Source organism: Chenopodium quinoa, unplaced genomic scaffold (assembly GCF_001683475.1).
Source record: "Chenopodium quinoa cultivar QQ74 unplaced genomic scaffold, ASM168347v1, whole genome shotgun sequence".
NCBI classification, from domain to species: Eukaryota; Viridiplantae; Streptophyta; class Magnoliopsida; order Caryophyllales; family Amaranthaceae; genus Chenopodium; species Chenopodium quinoa.
In genome coordinates, this window is record NW_018744858.1 from 2,043,535 (window position 1) to 2,063,574 (window position 20,040).

Below are 20,040 nucleotides of genomic sequence, written 5' to 3' on the forward strand. Positions count from 1 at the left end.
GCCCTTCAAGTATAGTTGGGAGCAGGAGATAACTCAGCAGGAGCTATCCCTTACAACTAGCCCTTCAGAGGTGGTATAAGGTTCCTCATGCCAACTCTTTTGAGTGTTCAACCTTATCAGTAAAAACTCAACAGGTCATCCGATTGAGGTCCCTCCCTTACATTTATAATTCACAAACGTTTGTCAAAACAAAGTTCATAAATAGCGTTAAAAAGTCAAAATATATCAACTAATTTTAAAATGGAGGAAATAACATTTATTCATTTTATAATAAAATAAATATTTTTTAGGATCAGGTGTAGCCTTGGGTCAATTTATTTTCATTTATTATTGTTTTACTTTGGAAAAAAACATCCAAATATTTATGGTTTAGTGGTTAAGATACTGATCTTTGTTCCAAAAGATACTACTCCGTAATGTTATACTTCGTAATATTGAAGTCATGAGATCAAATCATGTAAAAACCATGTTACTATTCCCTATGGTTGTCTTCTGTGATTTATACGTAGTGAAAATATAGTTATGTGCGATCTTGTTAGATTTGTCACGATATATTTTTTTTTCAAAATATCAACTTTTTATCATTTTTACTTATCGATAATCATTAAAGATGTTAATGGTTAAATTTGTGCATTGACAAACGTGGCCAAATAAATGTGCCAACTTAAAAAAAAAAAAAAACGGAGGAAGTAAAGAGTGTAGGTAAATAATGCATAAAGCCACAAGTCAAAGTAAGGGCTTATGTGGTTCATCTTATTTTTGCTGATCTGATTTGATTGTGACTAATGTTTTACTTAATGTGTATGATAAATCTTTGAGGAAAAATAATATATCAAGTGAAATGTTATTACATTCGTAAAATTTATAAACAAAAAATATATCAAGTGGGGTCTTGTTATATTCATAATAATGTGTATTTTATTAGTTAATAATTTTCAATTTTTTTTTACAAAATTAAAGATATATAACGATAAAAAATCGAAAATAGAAAAATAGAGTGTGTCATCACTTATTTTTCAAAATTTTAGTCTCCGGTACTCATTACCCAACCTCTTTCTCAAATCCTACTTGACTGGACGTGTTGCTTTTGAATTCGAAATGGAGCTCTTACAGTGTTCATCCACTTCCACTCATCTTCATCCTATCTCTTCAATCAAACGGAATTTCTCTAACCCCACTTCATTTCTTATTCAAAATCCCTCCAAAATTTCTTTGGGATTTCCCACAAATTTCTCTTCCGTTCAATCAACAAGAAAATGCAGATTACCCACCATTACAATTTCCAGCTCTCGTGCCCGTTTATCCATCCGGGTATTTCCCGTAATTTACTTGCTTTTTTATTTTTATTTTTATTTTTTAATTGCAATTATTATTTTATATAATAATGTAATTTGTTTGGTGTATGTTTGATTTTTGGATGAATTTCTTGTACTTGTGATGATGATGATTGGACTAATTTTTGGGATATTGTTGTGATGCTTTATTTTGATTGATTTAAGCTTTATTATTGATTGGTTAAGATTATTGAATTTGAATTGATTTTAATGGAGGACAAAGTTGTGGAATTTAAACAAGATTTTACGACTCGAAACCGATATCAACTTAACTTCAATCTTGAAACTGACCTACATATCTTTGATATCCCTTGGTGGGTTTTACAGTATGTATTGCGGTTGCATTGAAAGGCTATGTCTTGTGTATGTTTCAGTGAACAAAGTTGCTGGTGTCATATTGTAGTTTGAGGGTTATAAAATATTTTAGGACTTTGAAACTAATGATTTCAGTAAGGGATTCAATGTTTGGTGTGCCTTTTTTGAGAAGCATTCACAATTTATATTAATCATTGATAAATTTTAAACTTTAGAGACCTGAATGAGAGGCTATTCTTTGGTGGTTTGTAACTTATTAAGCCATCCAAGGTGTATTTGTTATTGCTACATGCCTTGGATGAATCGACAAAGGATTCGAAGATTAAGAAGAAGAAACTTTCATAATCATGCCTTATGGTCTTAGTCTTTGGTTTACATATACATTTTACCAGTATCTTTGAGCTCTAGTAGGTGGAGTTGAATTCCTGCCTTTGCCATGGTTGTCTATTTCGTTGTAGTTTCCTTAGATAATGATGAATGATGTTCATTCAAGAAGTGAGGAGCTGTTTTCTATTCTATATCCCATTTGATCCTCTTTGGAAATCCAGCATTTCAGCTGTTAACGAGTAGACATGAGTTAATAATGCATGAGCCAATATAACACCAACTAAGTTGCACCAGTGCATTCTCTGTCAAGCAGGGAAAGAATAACATCATTTTCAAAGTTGCAATCATTTACTTCAATATGAAAATCTGTACAAGCTCTTAGCCTCTGAGAAAGTTGGTAATCCAACACAAACGACCTAATGTCGTTGAGAAAGATTGTTATTGTTATGTGAAGCTAAAGTTCTCTTAAATTGTATGATTTGCGTGTAGTTGTGTATTTGTGTAGCCTTGTTTGATCTCTAGCACATCCTATTGATTTAAGATTTTCAAGTGGTTTTTAGGCTAGTGCAGAAGCTGGAGCCACTGACTCTGATCCAGTTGTAGACAAAGTTTCAGAGTTCAGAAATGCCTTTTGGAGATTCCTAAGACCACATACTATTCGTGGAACAGCTTTAGGTTCCTTGTAAGTTGCTTCTGTTCTAATCCAGCAATTTCTGTTGTTAAGGTTATTCTTCTTATGAAGGCCTTGCGGGTATACTGAACTACTCTTTCTGTACTTCTTATTGGCAGTGCTTTGGTGGCGAGAGCACTTATTGAAAATCCAAATTTGATAAAATGGTCTCTAGTGTTAAAGGCTGTTTCTGGTCTTGTCGCTCTGATATGTGGGAATGGCTATATAGTGGGCATCAATCAGATCTACGATATTGGTATTGATAAGTATGCAATTATAATTGTGATATAGTGTCATTTGGTTTGTAATTTTTCTATTTGGTTTTTAAGAGGCTAATCATTATTGGCACCAGCTAGTATCTTTATGTGTGCCCATACCATGCAATTTCAACCTTATTAAATTTCTGATGGGAATTTTTTAATTGAATTTGAATATTCCTACTTACTTTGTTGGGGCCATAGTTGTTGGATAGGTATAACTAATTATGTGATGATTCTTATTTGGCCATTTAAGGCGTCTAAAACATAAAACTCTAAATCTTGAAAATCATACAAGACCTCAATGCAGTTAGCACTTGGCTACCACCAGTATCCCAGAATCCTTGAGTCATGGCATACTTCTATCCATCCACTTCAAAATTATTGCAGAATGTGTTGCAAACACAAACACACACTTTGACATAATTATGAAATTGGAATTTTTGTCATGTTACTATGTCAGAATTATTAGCAACTTAAAATAATCCAGGAAATGCACATCCTTGAATTATTTTTACTTACAGCTGAAAATAATTTCATCTACGACTATATGTCAGTTGCACTTCAATAATTGAGGGCAATTTTTGTCTGGTGGCAATGTTTAGTATTTTATCTTTCTGGATTTGGATTTCCTAAACTTGTTGTAGTTGAAATAGTAAGTGCGATTTTCTATTTTGGTTACAGGGTGAACAAACCTTATTTACCTATAGCAGCAGGAGACCTTTCTGTCGGATCTGCATGGGTGCTAGTGTTGGCTTTTGCGGTCACTGGATTTTCTATTGTTGCATCAAACTTTGGTCCTTTCATAACGTCCCTATATTGTTTGGGATTGTTTCTTGGAACCATCTATTCTGTTCCTCCATTTAGAATGAAGCGATTTCCTGTCGTAGCATTTCTTATAATTGCAACGGTATGCTTTTTATCTACTTCTTTCTTCTTCTAGCATTTAAAGTGTGTAGCAATTACTTAGCTTCACACTGTGGAGTCGCATTTACTCTTTGGCAAAGAATATTTTTTTTTTGTAAGATTATTTGATGCACAAACGATTCCATGGTTGACCATAATAACATATTTTATAACATTGTATTTTTCTGGTAGTATTTTGCATTTTACATACTACCTACGTTCCAGAAAGTTCACATACTCTTGTTTTAAAGAAAGTTTGAAAAAAAGGGGAGTGGGTTTAAGAAAAAGGTGGATAACAAGTAAAAAGGTATGACAACGTACTGGTTAGGGGTCTGATAGACAGCTACTCCTACAATACTAGATACAGAAACACCACTAGGAACAATTGAGAGAACCTTGGATACAGTAGCACCACCAAGGATTAGGGAGATAGTACTCTACCTAAGAACACTCAAAGTGTAATTATATTTTCATACCCAAAAGCTTGAGTTTCACGGTTACATTCATGGCTTATTCATAGCCTTGATTTAGTCACTATTACAACCAACTAAGTTAATGCATGAAGCTAATTAATGCAAGGAGTAAATGATAGTGTTGAATTTTGATGTTGCCGACATGGGGGGTATAGGACGCGACATGAGGGAGCTTCTAGATGTTTGTCAAACCTTGTTAAACTTCCCTTGTTTGAGAAGACTCGACCTTGAGTTTTTGCTCTTCCCCATTCTCATAATATGGAGACAAATCAACAACATTAAATGTAGCTGAAACATTGTATTCCCCTAGAAGCTTGATCTTAAATGCATTTTCTCTGAATTTTAGCACCTTGAATGGTTCAACGGCTCTGGGCTTGAGTTTACCGTGTGTTCTCCTTGGATACTTTTCCTTCCTTAAGTGAATCCAAACCAGATCTCCTGCTTTACAACAAGCTGGTTTACGAAACTTGTTAGCTTATTTCTTGATAGCGCTGATTTTGCCCTGTGATTTAAGCTTTAACCTTCTCATGTATCTTCTTGATTTCTCTAGCTCGTTCATCGGCATCACCACTAAAGTGGTTAGGAGATGGTAGTGGAACAAGATCAACTGGTGTAGTTGGATTTTTGCCGTTAGCGATCTTGAAAGGGCTTTCACAAGTGGTTTGTTTGGGGAACAATTGTGGGCGAACTCGGCTTGTGTTAACAACACATCCCACTGTCGAAGGTTCTTGCTTACAAGACTTCTTAACATATTCCCAAGAGTCATATTGACAACTTCAATTGAGGATGTGTGGCTGAGCTAAATTGCAATTGTGTTCCTAACTTGCGCAATAAGGTCTGCCAAAAGTGGCTTATAAACTGGACATCTCGATTAGAAATGATGGTCTTTGGGATTCTATGTAGACGTACGATTTCTCGAAAATAAAGATCTTGGCGATATTGATTGGCAAAAACTTACGCTTGAGTTCGTGTTTCATTTTATCTCATGTGCAAATCTTGCTACGACCTTCTCGTTCATGTTGTCGCCTTAAATTCTCCCACCTAATGGATGCATGTTTCTTAAATTTGATGGCAACTAAGTTGACTTTGTGTTCGTCCGCAATGTCTTTAAAATCAAAGACACGTTCCACGGTGTAGAGCCATTCAATGAACTCATCGTGATGAACACCTTTTTCAAAATCTGGAATTTCAACTTTAATTCCAAATTTTTTTTATTGGAATCTCAACGATCATACTGCCACTCATCGGAATGACAATATAAAATTAGCATACAACTTTGATTACCATGACGACTGTGATGGGGGACGTATTGGGGATGGGTACGCCCCAAATATGTCCCCATGGCGTACCCTCGAAAGGTGTTACGGGAAGCTATTTTGGGGACAACTGGGAGGAGCTTCGGAAACGTTTTGGGGACGGATGACGTCCTCAATACAAGCCCAACCCCTTTTTATAAAAAAAAAACTCCAAATTTACTTACACCAGGTTGATTTCTCAAAAACCCTAGAAATTGAGAAGCCAAGATTCCTTGAATTCTTTGCAAGCGATCACCTGCTGCGACCCACCACGATACTGGCGACCACCTGCGACCCACCCCGACACTGGCGACCACCTGCAATTCCTTCTACTTCTCTTTCTACAGTTCTCCTTCTCATATTCTTTCTCTTCGACTATAGCAGTTAAAAAAACCATTATTATTATTTGAATAATTTTTAATTTCCTTTCAATTTACTGTAGCCGCAGTTGCCTCAGGATTCTCAGCGGTAAGTCAGTAGGTTTGTGCTTGTTTTTTTTTTTTTTTTTTTTTTTGTTTTGTTTTGAATGGTTATAATTATCTAATTATCATGTGATTAAGACATTACAAGTGGTTTTTCTTTTAATTTGTATTGTATTATTTTTTGTTTTATTTATTTTATAAAAACATTCTATGGATTTATATTTTGCTCAATTATTTTTTGCCGTATCCATGCCGTACCCGTTTTTTAAAATTTTGATTTTGTCGTATCTTGTCCCCGTACCCGTATCCGTTTCCGTGCAACCTAGCATGATGATCATACTGCTACTCATCGGAATAGGAATGTGGTATTTGATAGTTTTAGTTTTTCGACCATGGTGGCGGCAATCACATTCTCACAACTACCACTATCGATGATGACATCACATATTTTGCCATGAGATGTACATCGAGTGTGGAAGATGTTGTGTAACCACTCATCTTCTTTGACACCGTACTTGTTAAAAATTTCTTTTGGCCACACATGGTTCGTGACATCGATCGATATGTCAAGCGATGTCAAGCATGTCATATTGCTAATGCCCTAGGTCAAAATACTGGTCTTTACACGCCATTGCCCCTCCTTGGAAGGATGTTAGTATGGATTTTGTTGTCGGGACCCAACGCAACAAAGATTCCATAATGGTTGCTGATCGATTCTCGAAGATGGCTCACTTTATTTCATGCAATAAGACTTATGATGTCATGCAAATTGCTGATCTTTATTTTCGAGAAATCGTACGCCTACACGGAATCCCAAAGACCATCACTTCTGATCCAGATGTCAAGTTTATGAGCCACTTTTGGCAGACCTTATGGCGCAAGTTAGGAACACAATTGCAGTGTTAGTCAAAATGAAGTTGTCGATAGGACTCTTGGGAATATATTGAGAAGTCTTGTGAGCAAGAACCTTCGACAGTGGGATGTGTTGTTAGTAGTCTTAGCACATGGCGAGTTCGCCTACAATTGTTTCCCAAGCCAAACCACCGGTGAAAGCGCTTTCAAGATCTTCTACGGTGAAAATCAAACTACGCCAGTTGATCTAGTTCCACTACCCTCTCCTAACCACTTTAGCGGTGATGCCGATGAACGAGCTAGAGAAATCTAGAAGATACATGAGAAGGTTAGAGCTCAAATCACAAGGCAAAATCAGCGTTATCAAGAACAAGCTAACAAGTTTCGTAAACCTGCTTGTTTTAAAGAAGGAGATCTGGTTTGGATTCACTTAAGGTAGGAAAGGTTTCCAAGGGGAACACATGTTAAACTGAGCTTCCAGAGGAATATAATGTTTCAGCTACACTTAATGTTGCTGATTTGTCCCCATATTACGAGAATGGAGAAGAGCAAAGACTCGGGGTCGAGTCTTCTCCAATAAGGGAAGTTTGACAAGGTTTGACAAACATTTAGAAGCTCCTTCATGTCGGCATCCTATACCCCCCATGTTGGCAACGTCAAAATTCAATACTATCATTTACTCGCTGCATCAATTAGCTTCTTGCATTAACTTAGTTGGTTGTAATAGTGACTAATTCAAGGCTATAAATAAGCCATGAATGTAACCGTGAAACTCAAGCTTTTGAGAATGAAAATATAATTACACTTTGAGTGTTCTTAGGTGGAGTACTATCTCCCTAATCCTTGTGTTATGGATCCACTTTGTGGCACGGTCCAACCCATCAAAGTTTATACACGTAGGCCCAAGCCAAGGAGAGGAAGCAACGGTCAACAAAGGGAAGCAGTGAAAGAAAACGGTCAACAAGGGGAGTCAATGAAAGGGACAACAAAAGGAGTCAACAACAACAAAGAAAAAAGTGACAAAACACATTAATAAGAGATTAAGGAAAGCAAGCGACAAGTCTCAACAATATCTAAATGTGGTTTTGCCATTTTAGCTAAGTATCACATGTATCCATCTTAAGGGTTACTTCTTGTCTTAGTTGGCTTGAGTATAAGTAGTGTAATAATGTTATTAGTAAGGGTATCCAGAAATTGAGTTAGAAACCTTTGAGATTAGTAGCCTAAAGCTACCATGAGATTGATAGCTTCAAGCTATGTAATCCTTGTTAACTTTCCACTTAATTAATCAAACTACTCAAGCTTCCCTTAATTCGTGTTTAATTAGCATAATTGCGTTTACATAAATCCGTTACATTACACCTTGGTGGTGCTACTGTATCCAATTTTCTTCTCTCAATTGTACCTAGTGGTGTTTCTGTATCTAGGAATTAGTAGAGTTGTATCGGCTTAGTAGCCGACCGACGTGGTGTTTTGGCTAATTCTATCCAATTCAACGTTTTAACCACTCTTTTAAATTTTTCTTGAATTTTATTCTTGGTTCTTTTTTAAAACTCCCTTAATTTTCTTAAATGCTCTTTCGTTTACTCACTTTACTCAAATTTTTCAAACTCTTTTAAGTGATGAATTTGTTATGTCCTTTTCCTTATATCGTACGATTCCTTATGACGATTCATGTTAGCCGACCCCAAATAATTTTGGGACTAAAGCTTTGTTGTTGTCAGAACTTAACTTGTCTTGTTTGAAATAAGTTAATCAAGCAGATCCTAAAGTATGATGGTAGGGCAGGCTTGGCTTTTTTTTTTATTAGGAGGGTTGGGTTTGTAGAGATACTTGCAATGTCTATTACATATATGTTTGTATAAAAATCTGGACCAATTTCACCAATTTTCTGATCTGTCAAGAATTGGTTCCACCAGGGTACCCAGGGGTACTGAATCCAAGAAGTGAGGTTTTGGAACCGGTCATGACTGGTTCCGAGATATTGGATCCAGTACTGGTCCCGGTGATACCAAATCTGAGTCCAGAACCTGGTACCAGTTATTTTTGGTCACCCCCTAGTTATTGCTATTGGGGTATATTTGTGAGCGTGGTGTCTACATGAGCAGATTCATCATAGCAGAGATACTTGTGCTCGGGTTACTTTATGCACTTTTCAACAAGGCTATGAAGATGATGCAGAATAACTTTGCAGGTTCGTGGATTTCTTCTTAATTTTGGTGTATACTATGCCACCAGAGCAGCTTTAGGACTCCCATTTGAGTGGAGGTATGTCTTTGTTTCTCAATACAGTTTTCTAGAAACATGAGTCTGTTCTTTCTATGATTAGGTAAACGGCGCAGAGGGCTTTTTATATAATGATAATAATGCTCATTCTGTCTAGAATTATGATTGGAAAAGTGAATTTTTACAGAAGTATTTTACAATAGAAGTTTTTAATGTCTTAGAAAATTGTTTCATATATCTCTGCCACCCTGATCCAGATTTCTGATAGCAAAAACCTAGCATTTTGTAATCTGTTTGGTGAATTATTCGGTTCTATCACTGACTTCCTTAGTAAGAGTTATTTTCAGCTGTCTATAATGTTTGTTTTTAGCTGTAATTATTGGCTGTTTATGTATTTTCTTTGTGGCCTGATTTTGTGCTCAAATGCTCAATAGTTTTGTATTAATGGCAATACCAATACTATCCCAGAATATTTAAGATCTTACCTAAAGCAAGGCATATGCTACTTGGATTTTGCATTTCACCTCAAGTACTTGTGTTGGAGATACTTCAACATGGGTATAAGTATTATCATGCAAAGCATTTTACAAATTGGTTGGGCTGGAAACTGGGCTACATACTTGTGTTTGACTGTAGAAGAGTCTAAGTAACATAGAGTAGTAGACTGAGGGGAGTGGCGTATGTGGAGGAAAGTTATGCACCCCTACTTCTGCAGTGACAGAGTTGTTTCTATTTGATGATTTGCAAAAACCATGTGTTATTTGACAATGTATAAGAAGCCCAAACAGTTAATAAGGCATATTGATTGAGTCCAATATAATGCAAAACTACTCTGACTTTAGTGTGATACTAGTCGAAATTTTACTCTTTGATGTTGCATGTACACCATTGTGATTGAGCTAATCTAGACATTTACACACTCTATACTGTGATTTTGATATGCAGTTATCCTGTGGTATTCATCACAACATTTGTAACTTTGTTTGCATTGGTGATTGCCATAACAAAAGATCTCCCAGATGTGGAAGGAGATCGCAAGTAAGTCCTGCTTCTATCATCTTTTCTTTGTAATTGTTTGATGAATTTTCTATCAGTTGCATGTTTGCTTTATGTAGAAAGCATAGAATATTTTGAAGAACAGCGGGAGGGCTTTATGTGAAAGATGGATTTTTGAGATCTATTGAACAAATAGACGTATACATAAGTACATAACAAACAGCTAGTAGCAGTGAGACAAGACTAATAACTTTTGAAGAGAATTTCTATCATCCAACAAGTTTCTGGGGATAGTGGGAAATCGAAGATTTGAACACATTTGATAATCTTGTTTCCTATTAGGGCATCATAGGGTTTACAACTATATATGGCACTCATTTCTCTGAGAAAAAAAAAAAAAAGTGTTAATAGTTTAATATGAAGAACTCTCAGCTTCTATTTTCATGCATATAGCGAGAAGTGGTTAATGTAATGGTGAATTGATATGTAGTACTGTACTCCCCTTGTTCATCTATGTTTTACTCGGCCTATTGTAGACACGGAGAAAATTTTGAAGTAGGTTAGTGTGTGTAGGATAAAATCTAAGAGAGAGAATGTAAAAGGTGGATGGCTGTAAGAAAATGAGGTAAGACGGGTAAGATGGTAAAGCAGGCATGTCTAAAATAGAATAAAACAATATGACTATAGTAAAAAAGAGCTGGCAAAAACAGAAAGTGGGTAGCACATAAAAGAACGGAGGGAGTACTTCCATTAGGCTTTGTCATTTCATATACAAGTATAATTTTATGAGAGTTAGATGCTATAAGAAAGAGATAGTAAGGCCTGATTATATTGAAAAGAGAAACTTGGACAAATTTTAAATTTCTGTAGATATAATAACGAAAATTAAAATGTGCTGGTCAAATTATGAGATGGAAAGTGCCCTACATAATCTAGGAAAACCCTAAATGGAAATGGTATACGCCATTGTATGACAAAGGGAGTATCATTGGTAACATGTTTTCCCTTCATATTTCTCATGTTCTTCTCCAATGAAATTTTAAATTAATGTAACATAATGCTTTTATAGGTTTCAGATATCAACCCTGGCAACAAAGCTGGGGGTGAAAAATATTTCACTGCTTGGTTCTGGCCTATTGCTGGTTAACTATATTGGCTCTATCATTGCTGCATTTTTCTTACCCGAGGTGAGTTTTCTTTAATTGACATGTTCATTGTATATCTTTGCTTGTAGTTTAGGTTTTGGTTCTAGAAAGTTGTATTTTGCTGAGAAAATTTCCCTTCCAAATGATAACATGATTGGTTTGCTTGTTGTTTAGGCCTTCAGGTGCAGCTTGATGATACCTACACACACCATTTTGGCAATATGTTTGGTTTTCCAGGTATGCGCTCATAATGTTGATAGGAAAAAATCTTAAATAACTGATCAATCATTATCATGTTAGAGGGGCAAATTGCTTTATAATACCATCCTCATTTTTAACGTTAAGCATAGTCCTTATGAAACACTTGTGATATCATGTTTGGAATTAGTAAATATTTCATAGACATGTCATCCCTCAAAGCCTGTGGATTGTTGGATTTATGCTAGGTTGCAAGTGTTGGTGGTGATGAGCAGAAGCAATTTCAACTGAATCTTTATGGCCTAGGTTAAAATTGTCCAAGATACATCTGCAAGTGTTGGTTTAAGCCAAATTTTTAATATTTTGTTGGTTGAAATCAAAATATCAACTGTCAAGTCTTGCCACCTGCATTAATATACCGATGTGTGTGCTTAAGCTAAAGTGAACATATCATCTAACATGGATAAAATACTCACTATTTTTTTTTTCTGATGTGAGTTCTTTGTGTGTGTTTTGTTATTCTTGTCTTCAGACATGGTTGCTCGACCAAGCTAAATACTCCAAGGTAATACTTTACATGTTTTTGTTAATGTTATGCTAGGGCCAAATTACTGTGATTATTATCTTATTTCAGATCTTTCTTGATAGACTTGCCTTATTGTAGAGATGAAAATTTGATCATTATCACTGTTTGTTTTTTGATTGAGTCCTTTCTTCTATTCTGTCTGAAGATATTCATATACTTTTCTGAGTAAATGATACAAAGTATAATCTAGATCAAATTGGCCTTGCGGTAACATGAGGATTTCAAATTTCAGTATTGATTGTGTTTTGGACCATACCTGACCCTTAATTTCACCTCAAATTTGCAAGTTAGATACTTGGCACTTGCACGTTAGTGTGACTCTAAGACACTTCATTTTGGGCCAAAATCAGTCAAAGCTTTCATAAAATGGCCATGTTTAACACTTGGATACATATCTGCATCTGACAAGTGTCTGAGTAACATAGGTTTTGGATGGAAATTCTGGCTGCTATTTTTGTGCTGCTACTGAAAATTAAAGTTACTCCAATAAATGGTTGACCAGAACAAGGATGAAATTCAGTTCATAAGATGGAATGTAGTAGTGTAGGTGACAAAATCTCCAAATGGTGTGCAAAACACCTAATAAGCCATTACAATTGTTTTCAGTCACTAATTATTTGTCTATTTGATTAAGATATCCATTTAAGGGGAAAGATAATAAGCCTCCGAGGAAGCTAAGAAAGCTTCTATTCCAAGTAAAAATCACATTTAAAAGTCCTCACTACTCAGCTTCATTTTTCTGAGATGTGCTGGTCAAGAGGAAAAGCTGACCCTTTCCATGGACCTATTTGAATCAAAATGTGATAGCTAAGTCATCACTTTCAGTTTCATGTGAATGTTTAGTCAATCTTGGTATGTAAGCTGGAAGCATATCGATGAAAATATCGTCTAGTAAGAATCCAGCTGCTGGCTAGGGCTGAGAGATCCAGCCAGATGCAACTAAGAAATTATTTGATAGTATTTGAAGGAGCCATGCTAATTGCTAACCTTAAAATCAATCACTATTACTCACAGTAGTGAAGGGAAATGGAGGGGAAGGAAAGAGTGGCCTTCCATTTTCCTTCCAAATCTCTTTCACAATGGAGGAATTAGAATTATTAAAAGGGGAAGGAAAGCGGGTCTCTCTATTTTCTTTCCCTATGTCTTATCTAACTATGGTATTTTAATAAAAAAAAGGCCAAGAAATAGAAAGAAAAAGGCAAAGGAATTTGTATCCCTCACTTTCCTTTCCCTCCATTGTGACTATCCAAACATAGTGTAGTGTGCTGTTTCATGCCAAGTTCAAGCTTTCTTCATATTGTTTTCTTCTTTCAACCTTGGTCTATTATGATTGTTTAGCACTTCTCTCTTTCCCCCACCCCAGTACCCCATCCCCCAGTGAAAGGTGCTCGCTAGTATATCTGTATAAGCAGCTTCCAATTTCTGAATATTCTTTGACCTCATTTTGCAGGAAGCAATCACAACTTTCTACAGATTTATCTGGAATCTATTTTATGCAGAGTATATTATATTTCCTCTGCTTTGAAAATTCACGGGAGCCTAGGTGATCAGGCAAGAATTTTCCTGATTTTGTTTATATTTCAACATACTGACTGTATCCAAATAGCATAGCATGTACCCTATTTCGGACCATGTAATGTACCAAAATGTATGACATTCTAGGTTATTGTCATGATAACTTTATTCTTCACCATATATTAATATCCAAAGCTATAGTCGCAACAGTGCAAGCATGCAACAGAGTCAGTAATATGATGACTTTCCCTTGCCAGTTTGGTTATTGAACTTCAAAGAGTCAGGCTAATTGTTTAATAGATAGGTAACTAGTAGGGGGGGTAAAAGTTAATCATGTCATAAGTTGTACTCTATCCTTGACCAATAGCTAACTCGAGTCTGGTTCATAATAAGGCATCTAGTAATTGCGTAATTTGTTAGGCAAGTAGATAATCCTCATTGTCAAAAAGAGCAAAACAAGAGTTGCCTAAAGATACATGGTTACATGTCACAGTTCTTGATGCTTTTCATAGTCAAAAACAGAAAGTTTCTGCGTGGCTTTAACTTTTTTACTGATTAGTAGTTAGTGTCTGGAAATTTATTGATTTGTTCAGGGTTCAGGACTAAGGTTACTTTTACTTGGAGATGTTTCTTTGTGTAAACCTGATGATGTCCGGGGGGTATAATTCTTGTTCCGAGGAGTAGCATCACTACTCCTTGTACTCCTTGGAGACAATTGCACTTGCTCCAGCACTTGGCATTGCAACATTGAAGGATAATCCCTCACACACCCAATTCTAGGTCCGGCTCCCGTTGTCCATTTAAATTGTAAATGTTCACCCAATTGGTAAGATCTGGTTCTTCTGTGACTTTGGATCCTCTTGAGAATTGTTGCTTCTGATATTCGCTCTTCAAACTCAGGATCGTCATACACCTCAAATAAGTTCAGTTTAGGACACATGAAATCATGCTCTGAGAGTAGCGTTTCTTCTGCTGTCTCAAAGCCGTCGTCTGTTGAGAAATTCTCTTCAACATCACCATCATTACTGGGACTTTGTTCTGGTGGTGGTTGTGGTGTCTTAAACTCTTCTTCCACCACTTCATGCATGCTTGGAATTCTAAGTTTGGCAATCTTAGAGCCTAGAAGCTGAGATCTTTTTATTAGCATGGCCGAGGTGGCGACTTCTGAAAGCTTAAAAACCTGTGGCCTTGGTTGATTATCATCTTGAGTTAAACAGCTTGAACTAGTACCTTCTTCCTCTGTTCTAAATTGATTCGTGCGGAAGGCAGGAGTTTTGCTACTAACTCCATCTTCTTCCTCCTGTGGTGTACTCTACATTGACAAAACAAAATCAGGCAAGTACATAATTCTTTACTCTATAACTCCAAATAGTAGCTAGAGGCAGCAAACGGGTCGTTCAGATAGAATTCGGTTTGGGAATTTTACATACCTTGACACAAGTGAGATCGACGTTATGCTCTTTGAGGAACGACATAAATGCCTGGAAGTTTTCTTCGGTAGGAAGGTAGTGACCACTGTGAGGCCAAACTGACTGTAACAATTGAACAAATTGTAAGTCAAAACTAAATCAATCAAATCCGAAAAAATAATGTTCCAAAAAAAAAAAAAAATTGTTAGTACCACTAAAATGCCATTGTCAACAATCAATCTGCCAGCAGATAATGTAGCACCTCCAGCCAAGAAACTTGAATGCTGAAACTTGCCTTTGATTTTCTGGGCAACATACAAGGTTTTTGTCGTGCTTAAAACGAAGATCCATTTAGTATCTTTAGGCACTCCTACTGTATCAACAGCCTGTTGAGTTGCTTTGTATATGAGCTTCCCGTTCTCTACTATTACTTCATAAGCCTCCCTCTCTCCCTATAACACGAAATCACATATCGTCTTAGGTTGTCCTCATGACTGATGTTGATCAAATGACAATACAATGTACATACATACATAGGATAAGCGATAAACTAGAGTGGCTTTATTCATTGTTTTCCATGGAGTATTTTATTCTTGGGAGGGTGAGGGGAGAGATAGCAGGACGGATCATTTGCTTTAGGCCAGTTCAATTTGGGTTAATTAGTCGTTTAGTTTGTCTTCGTACCAATAACAGAATGGCTGGTTACTGTAAAGAAGAAATAATCGTAAGAAAGGTGTTAGAGAAGTTAGAGAAAATCAACTCACTGGATCTAGGTACTTGATGCACTGTTGTTGAAGTCGTGATCGCGAGCATCTGTCAGTTAGGTCAACTTCTTTTCCATCTCCAATGTCAAGCCTAGTTTCAACAGCCAAATTATGTTTGTCATGAATCTACCTTGAATAATGGTTGTACTTTTTGAAATTGTGTTAATCATAGAATTTATACCAATAAAAGAATGGTTGATTACTGTCACAATGAAGCCACCTTGCATAGTAAAATTGTAGGTTGTGTCCATAGCGATGTCGAGGATCTATCTATCGACAAGGAAAGGACGTATGTTAGAAGTTTCGAAGATGAATAAGATCCAACCTTTGTGTTGATGAGTATATGGTGTATGTAGATTTAACTCACAGCCTCGAGCCAATGTTGCAGGGCAAGTTTCCTAGATTTCGAATCTTTAGACGAGCCTTTTCCAACCTAAGTGAAGCCAAAAAATCATGAATATATGGACTATGAAACAAGAAAAACCTGTATATGCTAGGAATTGAGCCAATTAAGTATAGTGCATATGCACCATGTTTGGAGAAATTCTTGATTACTAACTTTAGCAGCCCTTGTTCTTGCTCTTGACCATCGCGACAGAGCTGATTCAGGCTTCTCTATGTCAAAGAATGAAATAGAGCTGTGCTTGAGTTCAGCAAAGTCTAGTACCTGCCACCTACATTGATCATTTAGAGACTTAGAACAATTATTAAGTTTTGTTTTCGAAAATTGACTGATATTATATACGGAACCTTCTTGATGTTAGGCATTTGTAACTGATGCATGAAGTTGATGGAAAAATCGAATGATGATAATGATCTAACATGTCATTTTAAGATGCTAGCAGTTGCTTGGCTACTGCAGGTTGACAGTTATGCATATAAGAATACGATTTAACATGTTACCTGCAACTTTTGATGTCGATTGTTCAAAATCTTACATGACACTTTCAAAGTCTCAAAATCGAAAAGCAAAACTAGTACAATGACAAAATACATTCAGATTTGATGACCTAAAGAAGATAAATAAGCAATCATACCATTTTTGTTCAGCAAGCACAGCACAATCTGCAAGCTGCCTTCTGATCCGAAAACTTTTGTACACTTTCTGTAATTTTACTGCAGCCAAACTTCTATTATCTCGCATCTTGGGTGTTAATGATGAGGATGGTATTTTTGGAGTAGTCTGATGTAGTATTCGAGTATACGTCGATTGTTTAGAATCAAGTTGTTCAGCGTTAGCTTCATCAACATTTTCCATACTACATGAAAATGGAAGTTGCATCGTAATCTCTTCTGTTGAGTCCATCTCTTATAGCCTTTACAAACTTAACATCCACATCTTCTGATCTTCATTCCTTTGCAGATCCAAATGATCTCTAGAAGACAAATTTTAGGCTTCAAGCACGAAAACAGCTAGAGATTATTAGCCCCATAGCGTACAGTGAAGGATGAAACTTTCATAAGTATTTGTAGATGAACATAGTCTTTGAGGTCCAACTCCCTGTAAAATTTACTTGAAGTTAGAATGCATATTCAGTTACATTGTACAACTAAGGCTGTGCTACATCAATATGAAGAATGTATGTTGCATAAGTTTTGAAAGATCAATGATTCACCATCTGAAAGCAATAGTCACATACGAAATACATTGGATAACACAAATTCTATATATGGCAGGCTACACCATGTGGCCGGCCATTAAGGCGGTTACTTCATTTGAATTATAGGGGTTACTCGGTAAGTGTTACATGAGTTACTTCGTCAGTTTTATACGGTTACCCAGTTAGTGATATATGGGTTACTTGATCAGTATTACAGGGGTTACTCAGTTAATGTTATAGAGGTTACTTTGTTCTTTTACATGCTATCAATCCGCCACATGTTGTGGCCAGCAGCAAACAAGCATTATTTCAATTAATGGGAATATACGTACATAAATTAATTTCCTTCTTTTATATGATATACATTCAAACTAAAGAAAATTTGTTGTTCCAGGGGCTATCACCAGTCTTTAAGTTGGTGGTAAACCTTTATTTTCAAGTTATTTTTTTTTTAACTTGTTTATTATTTTATGAGCGTGATTTTTTTTATTTTTTTTTTTTATTTTTTATTAATTTTTTTTTTTATCAAAGACGAGTTTTTCTACCTAATTTTATTAGATTATCTCTCTCCTCTTATAAAAGTTTGGGGCTATGTATTTTTATTTATTCTGTAATTTGACTTGTTATTGAGGTTTCAGATTATAACTACTACTTGCATGATTAACGGAATTATTCAAGGGATTGCTTGCGTGATTATTAAGTAAAAACATCATTTACACAGACCAAAAAAAAAAAAAAAACCTCTGAAAATTGCACATCAAAGAGTGCATTGCATTTTGGCATTTAATAAAATGCATTGCACACTTTGATGAAAAGATTATAAATATTTTACAAGAAAATTTAAATTAACTTTGCACATTACTATCTCTCATAAGATGAAAAGATTATAAATATTTTACAAGAAAATTTAATTAAAAGCTCCATTCTTTGCGTTTCTCACAAGGGTAAAAATTTTATGCAAACCCCATTCATTGCCTTTTATGTTTAACAAGTTAATTGATCAAAGACAAGTTTCAAAAATCATGTAAATAAAAAATAAACATGCAAAATGTGTTATATATATATATACTTCAATTAATTGTTGTTTGCAGAAAAATGAAAATCTTAGAATAAAATATAGAGTTACATACCATCAAAAGGAGATTTCTGCCTGATCAATCTGTAAAAAGAATGCAACTAAAAGGAAACATCAAGGAGAAAAGAGAAACAATGATACAAAATGATGGGACAAAGTTGTCAAAAGAGGAAAATTAATTATATAAAGGTTGGATAAAAGAAGGGAAAAAACAATGTAGGATGGAGAAAATATCATTAATAGGAAAAATCAATTAAAAAAAAAACCTTTGACAACTATTTTTCCAAAAATTCTTTTTGACTTTTTTTAGAGGAATATCTACTGACCTTTTCGTTTTTAATGGTTGTGGTTGTGATTAATAAGCATTTATTTAAGAAGGGAAGTTTTTATCGCTCTAGATTTTTACTAAAATAAACTAGTTATTGGTCAGGCCGCGCGATACCTCGGCTCGTCATAAATTTATACTATTATTAACTACTTTGTATTAATTATTAATTAATTACTAATAAAATAATTAATAAATAATATTTAATAAAATTTAAGTAATAATTAGTAATAGTATGAAGTAATTAAAAAAATTAATTTTTAATAAAATTAAGTAATAATTAGCAATTAGTACGAAGTAATAAATTAACTAAAAATTATTAATAAACTAATTAATTACTCCATAGTAATTACTTTAATAATTAATATTCATTAAGAGATGTTAATTATTTATTACTAATTATATAATAATTGTTTAATATTCCCTTTTAATCATTATTGAATAATAAATTAACTACACTAAACAGTTTATAAATTATTTTTTATAATTTTAGTTTGATATAACCTAATAGGTATGTAAATAATTAATAAACAAGTATGCATTACCAATTAGTATTTTATATTTAGTTACGACTCATAATAGATAACAGCTAACAACTGATTATTCATAATAGATGAATACACATAATAATATCCTTCAAGGTCATTTTACATTGTTGAAGCGAACAGCTAACAACTGATTTTACCAAACATATATTTGTATACAACCAATGGTCAAACAGCTAGTCAAACCAGCCAATGTAAACAAGCAGTCAAAGCAGCCGATGTAAACAGCTGACATGTAACAGTCAATTGCTAAACAAGGCCTAGGATGTCTCTCCTCCTTAGACCCATCTAATAATGCCCTAATGCAAACCCCACATAGGCTCGTCGCCTCCCCCCCCCCATCTCTCTCTCTCTCTCCGTCTCTCTCTCTTAAAATTGAAATTGAACTTGATTTAAACACTTAATTAAAGTTTATTTAATGCATAATGTTGATTAAGATGATAAAATGGTGGTTGAATGGTAATGCAATGGTGATGCCTAGTGCAATGGTGGAAAATGGATGTTGGGAAGAAAAAGGGAGAGATATGAGACTTTTGACGAAGGCACGTGCTATGCACATGATAGTCAATGTCGAAAGTGGTAGTTAATGACTGAAGCCCAAGAAACGGTCCTGGTGAGCAAAAAATTAAGTACGTTAAGGTCCCAAATTACCATCTTTAATTTGTTTAAATAAAATACCCTTTCTCACAAAATGACAACATAAAAATCTGTTTTAACAAATTTCTCATACTTAAACAATTTTTATTTTTTGAAAGAAACTTAAACTAATTAATAATGACGATACTTGTAAAATTTTCTAATTGC

At 35.1% G+C, this 20,040-nt stretch overlaps 3 protein-coding genes across 4 annotated transcripts; 1 reads left to right on the forward strand and 2 right to left on the reverse strand.

Moving 5' to 3' along the window:
* The first annotated feature begins 1,008 nt into the window (after positions 1-1,008).
* On the forward strand, positions 1,009-13,735 carry LOC110704797 (homogentisate solanesyltransferase, chloroplastic-like). Of its 2 annotated transcripts, none has more exons than XM_021882611.1 (10): positions 1,009-1,320; positions 2,537-2,658; positions 2,766-2,912; positions 3,588-3,813; positions 9,046-9,119; positions 10,023-10,115; positions 11,143-11,260; positions 11,393-11,455; positions 11,949-11,981; positions 13,453-13,735. In XM_021882611.1, the coding sequence occupies exons 1-10, from the start codon at positions 1,099-1,101 to the stop codon at positions 13,525-13,527; spliced, it is 1,173 nt and encodes a 390-aa protein (XP_021738303.1). In that variant the 5' UTR covers positions 1,009-1,098; the 3' UTR covers positions 13,528-13,735. The 2 variants fall into 2 exon arrangements, with proteins under 2 accessions (XP_021738303.1, XP_021738304.1); XM_021882612.1 differs by having other exon boundaries at positions 1,011-1,311.
* A 349-nt stretch (positions 13,736-14,084) lies between these two features.
* LOC110704798 (IQ domain-containing protein IQM6-like) lies at positions 14,085-14,683 on the reverse strand. The gene has a single exon (XM_021882613.1). It carries the CDS (start codon positions 14,662-14,664, stop codon positions 14,107-14,109), a length of 558 nt encoding a protein of 185 aa, XP_021738305.1. The 5' UTR covers positions 14,665-14,683; the 3' UTR covers positions 14,085-14,106.
* Positions 14,684-14,689: 6 nt separating this feature from the next.
* On the reverse strand, positions 14,690-16,996 carry LOC110704731 (IQ domain-containing protein IQM6-like). Its single transcript, XM_021882539.1, has 9 exons — positions 16,728-16,996; positions 16,250-16,364; positions 16,058-16,123; positions 15,872-15,960; positions 15,691-15,781; positions 15,139-15,378; positions 14,948-15,049; positions 14,748-14,829; positions 14,690-14,697 (listed from the first exon to the last, which is right to left on the reverse strand). Exons 1-9 carry the CDS (start codon positions 16,994-16,996, stop codon positions 14,690-14,692), a joined length of 1,062 nt encoding a protein of 353 aa, XP_021738231.1.
* Between the last annotated feature and the right edge of the window lie 3,044 nt (positions 16,997-20,040).